An 11,656-nucleotide genomic window follows, 5' to 3' on the forward strand; every position below is an offset into this window, starting at 1 on the left:
CTATTATTAAAAAAGTGTTGAGTGCTCACTCTTCAAAGAAGATATAGTGAATTATTTTAAAACAAAAGTTTATATATTTTAAACAAAAATTTACTAAAAAACATGAACACTGACAAGCAATGAAGCTAATGACAGGCAAAATCATAAAACTAAGAGAGCTAAAGTAGTAAAGTATCAGTTTAAGGCCCATTACACCTCAAGCATGGTCCAAGGACCACCAGCAATAGCACCTCTAAACAGCTTGTTAGAAATGCAGAATCCTGGGCCCCATCCCAGACCTACTGAATCTGATTCTGTTTTTTGAACAAGATCCCTAAGTGACTCACAGATATAAAGTTTGAAAAGCACTGATTTAAGGACTGGGAAAAATGTTAACCAGTTATTTACAATTTATAAAACTGAGATCTCATGGTGTTAATGTAGCCACTTGATAATTCCACATCTCATTTCAAAACAATGCTCATAAGGCTTCTAAATTTCTGCTTCCCTTGAATTGTACAAATACTCTAAGACCACAAAGTCATGCAGACATCATTGCTTTCATGCCCAGTTCTTTTGAGACCTAAGCAAACCCTTCAAAACACACTGACAAATTTTAATGAAGGCAGGCAATTAACAATACTGAAAACAAAAAGACTTACTAGCTGCTGTTGCAACTGGCTGAGCAATATTAGCTGGTGGCTTCAGTTTCATGAGTTCGTTCAGACTATTATTTTTTAGTAGGTCCTTCAGTTGAACCTGGTCTTTTGAAGGGGCAGAGGTCATGGCATTTCGTACTGCTGGTGCTGAGACTGAAGGACGTGTGTTTGCAGTAGTCTGAATGAACTTTGTTAAAGTGATGGTTTGCCTATTTGTGGTTATAGGTGGTGTTTTAGTCATTACAATTGTAGATCCCAAGGTCGGAAGTTGATTTATTTGATTCAGCACAAATGTTGTAGTAGATGGAGGCTGCTGCTAAAAAAGAAAACCATATACATCACACCTGTGAAAAATTCTTTATTCTCTAATGCAACCCATATCCATAAACACAGTAGGCCATTTACAACTCTCAAAATGACTTAAGACTCTTATCTAACCACTGGCACCTAACCACCTAACCACTAATAAAAATCATTAGCTACAAACTACCTAGTTAAAACACACCACTTTGAAGAAAAGAAGGTATAGTAGTGGCGTTGGGGGCAGCAAGCATAAAACAAGAGTATCCTAAGCAAGGTGTGATGTATGGGAACCCTACAGAACACAAGGACTAGGAACACCATTTCTAATTCCAGCACTGCCCCAACTAATAAGATAATCTTAGGCAAATCACTTTACCTCTGGAGGCCCCGGCTCTCTGAGGACCATTTTCCATTTCTAACATTCTACGATTCCTGTCCAATGCTTTGTCTGCTATCATTTTATTTTTATAGTTGGGGGGTGGGAGTTAGGAGTTGGACAAAATTGAAAAAAAAAGTCAAGATTTGAGGATAATATGTCTCTGACTTCAACCAACTGAAGTACAACAAAGATATTTTTATAAATTTAAGTCTATTTCTACTTCCTTCCCCCTTCAAATTATTTCTCCATGACTTCTCTAACAAGAATCTTCTAGCTTACTATTTATCAATTTTAAATGTAACACTCAACAATAATTTATCAAAAGTTATCAAATTTTAACCAAATAATTTGTCAATAATTTTACACCGGTAGGGCTTAAATTAATAATTGCTATGTTTACTAGGGAGTTCCCTGGTTGCCTGGTGGTTAGAATTCAGGGCTTTCACTGCTGTGGTCCGGGTTCAATCCCTGGTCAGGGGACTGAGATCCCACGAGCCACGCGGCATGACCAACAGTAATAACGACAACAGCAACTGCTATGTTTAAAGCAAGGTCAGAGAAACTCTACATTTAAAGCACAATAATTAAAAAAAAAAAAGCACAACAATAATTGCACAAAAATTATATGGACAATGGACAAAAGCTGAAATAAACAAGTAAAAATGAAAAGTGTAGTGGGATAATGTGTAGTTCATCTTTACTTTATGAATTTTGTATCACCTGCAATAAATAAACTAAAAAAATGTTTCTCCCACCCCCAATCTTTTGATCAACATAATCACCAGAAGAGGGAAAGAAATTTTACAAAGTAGGAGGTGAGATTAGAATATTGGGAAAGAAGCAGCAAAAAGCAGAACTAGTGAAATCAAACTATTTCACATTAAAGGTTATTTTCTTTCTACAATCCTGAACTATTTTCATAGCAATGCCAAATCTAAATAACTCTTACCCTAACGTTTAATAGTGCTGGAGTAGGTACCGTCTCTGGTTCTTGTTTAACAGGAACTGCTGCTTCAGTCTCCAAACCTAGTTCTAATGCACTAAGTGGCACTGACTGGAAAGAAAACAACATCAACATCAGAGAAAGAAATAAAACATGACGGCAGTGAATTCTGTTTCAAGAACAAGAGATGTATTTATTTTATTAAAATAAAAAGAAATTGTCAAGCTTTACATTCAAGTGGATTTATACCAGATATAAAGTAACAATCTTTGCAAGCATAACTACGCATAACTACGCTAACACTAGAATCTTATTTTTGCTTTCAGAGAATGTGTATAGTGAAACCTCAGAAAAATGTTCCTATAAAGTACAAAGACAAGTATTGAGATTAGTGATCCTCCCACAATAAGTCTAATTCATCTCTTACTTTTACATTATATATCAAAGCAGAAAATGTCTTGATTTTCATTGCAAGTATTTTCCATCTTGTGAATGAAGACTAACACTCAACATAAAAGTATTCACATGCACATTTAAAATTAAGGCTTAATAATACCTATTTCTATAATAGGAAATAAAATTAAGAAAAAGCTCACTTTTTACAGAGGCTTTGGAAAACTCTTACCTGTTGTACAGGAGGCGTAGGTGTTGGAGTTGCAAGCCCCACATCTCCACCATCAATATCAAAGAGGTCATTTGGACTAATTCCACTCTCGCTCAAAGCAGCAAGCAGTAAATCTTGCCCTGGCTCCACCATCTTTAGAACAAAATATTAAATATTAACATAAAAAACTTAAAATGACAACTCTCTTCTAAATATAAACCAACATTTTATACCAGATACATTCATTCAATATTTATGAAGAACTTGCTACATAGCAGGCCAAAAAAAAGGATGAAAGAAAAACAGTCTCTGATCCCAAGAAATTCAATTAAGATGCAAAGGACAGAGAAGTATGTAAATCAAAGAAAGAGTATACATTGCAAAATGCCATGGGAACAGAGAAGGAAATGTTGAATTCACCTGGGGAGAGAGGTTACAAAGATGACAGTGGAGCCAAGTTTCAGGTAAGAAATCACCAGGTAGACAAGGATCTTCTAGACACTGGATTCAAACACATAGGGACACGAAAGATACTGGCACTCTAAGAAAGATGGCTAGAGTAATTCAACATGGGTTTGGAAACTCAGAACAGAAATACGAGGTTCACAAAGGTGATGGCAAGTGACAAGGAAATTATCACCCATAGCCTTGTACACCATGCTGGAGCACTCATTTAATCCCATGAGGATCAGGGGTCATTAAAGAGTTTTCAGATAGAGGACTGCATGACATAGTCAGATCTGTGACTTAGAAAAACTACTCCACAGCAGTGTGGAAGCAAACTGAGAATGGGTAGAGTAAGACCAAAGTAGGGAGACATCTTAGGAAACTGCTACAGCAAACCAGGAAAAAGATGATGTGCTATAACAGGAGGGTGTAGAAAGAAGGGAGAATGGATTCCAAGATATTTAAGGAGGAGAAGCCATAAGACCAAGTCTAAATAAAAGTTCAAAATGGAAGGGAGAACAGGAAACACACACCAAAAAAGCATGAGTTGATGGATGATTAGAGTTAAGAGAAAATGAAGGGGGAGAAAAAAAACAGACTGAGCCTAGGAGCCCTAAAAGATGAGATATACGGAGTTTAGAGGGAAAAAAATGCCTATTTCAAGCAGGCAAGTACATTTTCATTTGTTGGAGTTTTCCAACAGCACTCATAGGAGCCAGACCAAAGTATTCTACCATTAAGATAGATTTTTATCCATTCTGTAGCCAAAAAAAAAAAAGTTTAACAGAGCTTTCTTAATTTTAACTGTTCTCATTAATTTATCTGAAATAACCAATTTATATATACAAACATACTTATGGGAAACCTGACCACTTGTTTTTCTCAGAGAACTAACTTCATGTTACATAAATAATACACTAATTTCAGCTAGTCCATTTGTTCTCAGACTGTGCCATACAATTAAACGTTTCATTATGTCCTACCAAAAAAAGTTATTAGTCAAAAATACCATGAACATGACTTCCCAACATTCAAGAACTACTATTTTAGATGAAAGGACATTTAACAGAGAAATTCTCTACAAGGTAGGTCTATGTCCCTTGTACATCATTCACAAAGATGTTCTAAAGGAAATATGAATGAATTTAAGGTGGAAACCACAGATATCCAGAAATGAAACTAAGGGCAGACCCACTGTTTAAAGGATGGGAGGAAGGATAGCCCAAAGGAGAGTTCCCCAAAATTTTTCAGAGAAAAGAAGTCTAACGAAGAATAAGCATTTTGAACAGATAGGAGGAAGGGAACTGACAGTGACTATCTTTTACAAGCCTGGCATCGTGTTAGCTTCTTCATGTACATCACTAGCCCATGACAACCCTAAAGCAAGATACGCATTATAATTCTAGAAATGAAACTGAGGCTCGAAAAGCTTAAATTATCTGCTCAAGGTCACACCCAGATCTAGACTGTTCAAACTCCCAAAGCCCAGGCATTCTCTTTTCAATGAGTAGATCAAGAAGTCAATGTTGGTAACCTGTGAAGTTTCAGTACTTAACTTCGGAATAAACATCTGAGATTAAAACTGGAAAGGGGAGTGTTAGTATTAGACAACAAGGTGAAAACAGTATGAAAGAACCAAATGACAGAGGAGACAAGTAGGAGAAACGTCACGATATGGATTTAATATAAAACTGATCTGTTTTTCTAATATATAGTTGACCATACTTTACAAATTACTATCCTAGTGCATAGTAAAATATGTACCAAGAGAGTTAAACCAATGCTTTAAAAACATTTTCAATCTATAAAACACTTCATTAGGACCAATAACCTGTGGGAATATGTGGTCTTGGCCCACTTGCTATGGCTAATTTTGACCTAGGTTAACAATTCCTGAGGGACTTCCTTGGTGGAGCAGTGGTTAAGAATCTGCCTGTCATTGCAGGGGATAGAGGTTCGGTTCCTGGTCCAGGAAGATCTCACATGCCGAGAAGCAACTAAGCTTGTGCGCCCCAAGTACTGAGCCTGCGCTCTAGAGCCCATGTGCTGCAACTACTAAAGCCCACGCGCCTAGAGGCCATGTTCCACTAAAAGAGAAGCCCGCACACCACAATGAAGAGTAGTCCACAACTTGAGAAAGCCCTCGTGCCTGACACAACCAAAAATAAAAAAATAACTTAAATAATTTTAAAAATAAAAATAATCTTTAAAAAGGCAATTCCTGAAACTATCAAAATGTCATCTTTTTTGAAGTAAATATTGGAAATAATTATTTACATTTGAAACAAAAAAGCACATTTTTTTAAACCAATGATTCCTAAACTACAGACCACAGAAACCTTGGAGGCCAAGGGATCCATTAATCCACATGTTACTGAATTCATGAGAGCTTTTTGAAATATATTTTCTGAACAATTACCGTTTTAAGTACAAAAATATCATGGAAGAGAGGAATTTAGGGAACAAACTTGTTGGCGTCCATGCAAGAAATAATGGCAACAGTTATAAGTAACATTATCAGTGATCTACTCAAAATTCATAGGAATCACAATTTGGGACCCTATGATCTGAGTAGTGACCTAGCAGTGACAATGCCTATAAGAGACATTGTCTTTTACAAGTTATTAATGAAAGAGATTTTAATCTTACATCTTATGCACAAACAAAATCTAGGGATCCTTTCTCTCCAGTCAATTGGGCACAAATTACCTACTTGCACTTTTTTTTGAGAAGGGGGAAGGGGATAGAGAGGAAACATCTATGCCATTCTCTAACTCCATTAAGCAAAACCCTTAATATTTAATCATATTCCTATTCTGAAACTATCAATATTACACTCACAGAATTTCAGTGCTCAAGCTGACAGAGCTCCTAAAAGGTTATATTATGCAATCTTCTCCACATTTCACAAACAAGTAAGATTTATTCCTGAGAGGGAAAACAACATTTTCACTTTGAACCCACTCAGTATAATGTAAACACAAATACTGTTAGGTGAAAAGGAACTCCTACAGTGTGTCCACAAAGATTTCACAGACCTCAGTGACATTTAACATGTAGCAATCTAACAAACCTAAAAGTTACTAACCACAGAGTGATTCTAGTTTAAACAATGGACAACAAAAAGGTTCCATAAACACATTTGAAAATATCACCTATTCAAAACAGTACACCTATGAAAACTCTATGATAAATAAGGAATAATGACACAGTAGTAGAGAGAAACTAAGAGACATCCTTGGCAGGAAGAGAATCCTGAGAAACAAGAGCCAATCAGAAGAATGAAAGGATAGAGGTCCCACTGAGAATACCAACAACTGAAACCTATCAACAAAGACAAGGTTCCCTTGTTGAGACCAAAGCAGATCTTTATAGCTCTGGGCAGATACAAGCGATGTCTCTGCAGTGGCAGCAGCACACCACAGGGGGTGAGAAGACTATGAAGTCAAGGGAATACCTGATTTCAAATACTGCCTATATCATCTATGAGCAGTATATTACAGTCAAGTAATAAGTTATGACTCAGTTTCCTCATTTTCAAATGGGAATAAAATAGAACCTACTTTACAGGATTGCTGTGTTGAGTAAATGCCATACTACCTGGAATAAATATTAGCTACTAAGCTATTCATCACCATATTGATAAACATTACTATAATGTTCAAAAAAATGTGTTTTCCTTCTTGAAATTGCTGATGCAACACTTTATTTCCAGAATACAAACTTTAATTGCTGGCAATTTATTCAATAATTAGCTTCCATATTAGTTCTATAAAATACTAGCACCCTTTCACTCGAGTCAAACATCCAACTGGTCCAGTTAATCAGTTAACATATCTAGAGAAAACTGTTAGAAACCTTTAAATGTGCACATAGAATACTGTTTAAGAAGTATCTTTGCCTGAAAAGGATTTTTCTCATTAATAATGCTACACATGTCTAAATTTTGACCTGACTTTGTTTTTCTGTAGCCTGGATGTCAATGGCCCTTGGCTTAAGAATTTGAAGGGGACTTTCCTGGTGGCGCTGTGGTTAAGAATCCGTCTCTCAATGCAGGGACACAGGTTTGATCCCTGAGCCGGGAAGATCCCACATGCCGTGGAGCAACTAGGCCCATGTGTCACAACTGCTGAGCCTGAGTGCTAGAGCCCACAAGCCACAACTACTGAGCCTGTGTGCCACAACTCCTGAAGCCTGCACACCTAGAGCCCATGTTCCGCAACAAGAGAAGCCACCATAATGAGAAGCCTGTGCACCATAACGAAGAGTAGTCCCCTGCTCTAAGCAACCAGAGAAAGTCCCTGTGCAGCAACAAACACCCAACACAGCCAATAAACAAATAAATAAATAAATTTATTGAAAAAAATTTGAAGGATAATGATCCACTTAGACTTTAGCTGGTAAGTTCATCAACAAGTAATCACTAAGTATCTACTGAGTGCTGGTTCCTTAAGAATATGGGGGGGGGGTAGGTATAAACAAGTTTGCTAAAAAGGATATTCTTTACCTAAAAGGATATAATCTGTACGTTTTAAAACCTACTTCCCTAAGCAATGACTGCACAAGTAAAGTGCCCCTCCCCTCACTCTCATTGCAAAACCTATAGGAAGAATGGAATCACAAAGGAATGTGCAGATTATATACGAATTTCAAAAATGCTTTGAAAAAGCACAAAAAGTTGAGGGGGAACTACTTTCTTGATCACAACATCAAAATCAGAAGCTAGTCTTCTTGACATTTACTATGTGGTTAGATTTTTTTCTCTTTTAACTCTAAAAATAATCCATGAGTAAAAACTACTTATTCCCTTGTCAGAGATGAGAAACTGAGATGAACTGTAACAAGGTAACAAAGCAAGCTCCCAGCAGAATTACAAACCTAGGAGGGCTGATTGATACCACACCCCTGGAGATTCTATGCTCTTAAGCCCTGTATCAGTATTTTTCAAACAGCTGGTCAAAACACAGTGTGTTGTCAAATAATTTAAGTGCATCATGACCAGTATTTTTAAATGTTTCAAATATAGAATATTCAAGTATTTTAAATACAGAATAGAATTAGTGCAGCACATGCACAGAGGATAAACATTATTTCACAAAATTCAGTTCTATGCACATATTACGTACTAGGCCACACCATAAAACATATTTCTTACTGTGGAATGCAGTAAAAGAGTTTGAAAATCATAGCTCTGTGCTATATACTGCCTCCCAAGAAGTAAATGAGCAAGTTAATTAGACGGGTTTTTGTACCATACTTTTTTTCATAAAAGAGTTCCTGTTCTTCAAGAGCCTATTCTTTCCACCAACAGAAATTGAGTGGTATCCCAAAGTTGTCCTTAATACTTAGTAAGCTCAACCACATCAAAGTGGATCTGTCAATTAGCATAAAAAAGACAACTGCAAAAACTTAAGGATTACATCATCTTGGTTATCAACTGGCTATTTAATGGAAAACAATTCCTCTCAGAAAGTATCTTTACACCAATTTTTGGCAGGCAAAGCACAAGAACCCACAGAGCCTCATGAAAAGTCAGATATCTTGCTAAGACCAGACCTCAGACCTCTGTACTGTTTTCCTTCACAGGCAGGGCAGCAACTCTCAAATCAAAGCACAATTTAGAGACTAAAAAACGCCAAGATGTTATCTGTATCTAAAGTCTTTGAGGTGAAAAAAGACTTTAAAAAATCATGAAAACAATCTCCATAATGCACGTTTTAAAATAGTAACCTCAGCAAAACCCTTATAACATGTAAAACTGTCGTGACACATAAGAGCATTCAATGGATGGATGGATGAATGGAAGGAAGAATTTACGAACTGTAAGCCACTTACTAAGCCTCCCTTTTTAACATTTACTCAGCATCTAAAATAAAATTTATTTAAAATTCTGAAGGATTGCATGGAATAAAATTAGACTGGGAATAAAGTTAGATTGGGAGATAAACAGTAGGAGCCAGAGGAAAAAAATAAAGATGTCTTCTTTGGTAACGTAAACTTTGGAAACAACTCCTTTAAACATGAAAATAAAATGCTCCCTTGCTTGCAAAACGAAATGTCCCACTGAACGCACCAGCAGCAAATTCTACATTTTATCCTAGGATTCTGTACAAACTATCTTTTATGCAGTGATGAAGGCTTTCCCCACTGCTTATGAAAATCAGTTCTGATTGCGGTAAATAACTGGGAAAAAATGGAATCCCTCCGCACTGTTAGCTGGTTTAAGCACCTGCAAGTGCTATGAGGAATCGCGCTGGAGCAACTAGGGGTTTGACAGCTTTCTGGACCCTCCTGGCCAACACTTTAGAAATCCTATTCCGTCTCTAATTCTGGTTGCCTAGCGAATATGAAACATTTAACTCAATATAAACTGCTAATAATCAACTTTCAAAGGTCAAAGGGGACCCAGTTTTTAACCTTCTCTCATCAACACGTGTTCAGTACAAACTTCCGGGTGCGGTTACAATTGGCTGCGCAATTCAATGGATAAAAACGTTGCTTTATTTGACTCTCATTTTCTCGCCCCTTCTTTTTCCCACGTTTCTCAACCAGCGACTCCCCAAAACAAAAGCCTCCCACAGTAAACGGAGCACGCACATAAAAAGAGCCTCTCTGTGCGAGGATCAAGTTAGTGGTCCGCAAACATTAACCAAACAGAAGCACAAAGCCGGGGTGGGAAGGGGAGGAGCTGCACGCCAGGGTCAGGAAAGAAACAATCACAAGGGTTCAGGAACATCCAAATCTCCTCAGCGGTTAAACCGACCCCAAACCACTTCTGGGAAACCACCAGCATACACTGGTTTGGGGAACTCTAGATGCTCGTTACGCCAAACACTCTCAAAGTAAGCAAATTCCCAACCGCCTTTCCTCCCCACCTAGATGCTTACTTAGGGTCCAGCAGGCGAGCTCGCTCGCTTAAAGCAAAATTAACCTAATCACCGGGTGAAGCGTGAAGGTGGCCCCACGTGTCCCACGTACCTTCCCCATCACCCCGAGAGCGAGAAAATCAGCAAACTGTAGGTGCGGGGGTCCAGATATGGGGCGACCCCGTCGCCTCCCGCACTCGCCCTAAACCAGAGCGATCCTCCAACAGGAGGACTTTTGAAGGATTGCGGAGCTTACTTTCCTGAAGGTCCGGGACCTCGCAGCCCCCGGTCGAGCCGCCAAAACAAGGCGGGGGGGGGCCGACCCAAGCGAAGCCGGAGCCGGCGTCCGCAGACGCTGCCTCCTCGCCCAAACGGGGTGCCTCCCGCCCGGGACAGCGGGGCCCCCGGGGCCCGAGAGCCCCACGCGCGGCGACCGCAGGGCCCGGCGCTGACGGTCGGAAGGAGCGAGCGCGGCGGGGCCGCCGCCAGGACCGTGCCCCCGAGGGCCCCGGGACGCGCAGCTGAGGGGGCGGCGAGGGGCGAGGGAGGCCCCAAGCCGGGGTGAGGTGGCGGGCCCCCCCCCAGCCCGGCCCCGCACGGCCCCCTGAGGAAGGTGGGAGTGGGAGGCTGTCCGCGAGGGGGTGTGGAGACAGAAAAGGGACAGGGTGAGGACTTACTTTCCCCGCGGGATCCGACGCCGGAACAGCTTCTCCCGGGTGGCGAGAGCTGAAGAACCAGAGGCGACTGGAGCGGAGGCGGCGGTGGCGGCGGCAGCAGCGGCGTCCGGCTCTGCCTACCTCCCCGCCGCCATCTTGACGCCCCTCCCCCCAGCCCCCCCCGCCCCGCCAGGAGGGGTGGGGCGACGGATAAGGCGCCGCGCGCACGCAGCGCGCGCCGCGCGACCCACGTGACTTCCTCCCTCCCCCACCCCACTCTCCAGCGCCCCTCTCCGCCCCGCCTCCCTCCTAGGTGAAAGAAGATGATTCCCCCCCCATCTTGATCGCCCCCTGTCGTCGCCGCCAAGCACGAACTCCGTCGCTCCCGCCAAGCCGGTACCAGTGGTTGGATCCAAAGGAATTCCGGAACCCAAACGGTCCATTACCGCGGCTCCGGGGTGGGCGAGGGGTGAGGGGGCCGGGTTTCCGAGAAGGGGGAGGGGGGGAAGACGAAGGCCGCCTAGGAGAGTCACGTGTCTACTGCTTCCGCCGGCGCTCGAAAGAACTCGCGAGAGTTCAGATCCCCCTCCCTTTCTCCCCCGCGGGCTGCCGGGAAGAAGGTCCGGGCTCCGGACTGCGACGAGGAGGTCAGCCGGTGGGCCGGGCGCATGCGCCCCACACCTGCTTTCAAAGTCGGTTTAGGAGGGGCCCGAAGCTGTTTTCAAAATCTTTTCGGTGTGATTTTGGCCCAGGAAGTTACCTATAGTGGCGTCTTGACGCTTTGAAAACCTCGTTACCTTAGCTGATTCTAGAAAAAAAT

General features: G+C 41.0%; 1 protein-coding gene across 4 annotated transcripts in view; it reads right to left on the bottom strand.

The window, feature by feature from the left end:
* The window catches only part of SBNO1 (strawberry notch homolog 1), a 55,035-nt gene extending 44,013 nt beyond the window's left edge, over positions 1 to 11,022 (bottom strand). Inside the window, exons 1-4 of one of the 4 annotated variants that reach the window (XM_057744664.1) lie at positions 10,858 to 11,022; positions 2,889 to 3,020; positions 2,270 to 2,374; positions 642 to 954 (exon numbers count right to left, since the gene is read on the bottom strand). In XM_057744664.1, the coding sequence (XP_057600647.1) occupies positions 642 to 954; positions 2,270 to 2,374; positions 2,889 to 3,020 (550 nt within the window). In that variant the 5' untranslated portion in view covers positions 10,858 to 11,022. The remainder of the gene's footprint in view (positions 1 to 641; positions 955 to 2,269; positions 2,375 to 2,888; positions 3,021 to 10,857) is intronic. The other 3 variants (XM_057744663.1, XM_057744662.1, XM_057744665.1) reach the window with 3 other exon arrangements.
* Positions 11,023 to 11,656: the final 634 nt, after the last annotated feature.

Source organism: Hippopotamus amphibius, chromosome 8 (genome assembly GCF_030028045.1).
Source record: "Hippopotamus amphibius kiboko isolate mHipAmp2 chromosome 8, mHipAmp2.hap2, whole genome shotgun sequence".
Classification (NCBI taxonomy): Eukaryota; Metazoa; Chordata; class Mammalia; order Artiodactyla; family Hippopotamidae; genus Hippopotamus; species Hippopotamus amphibius.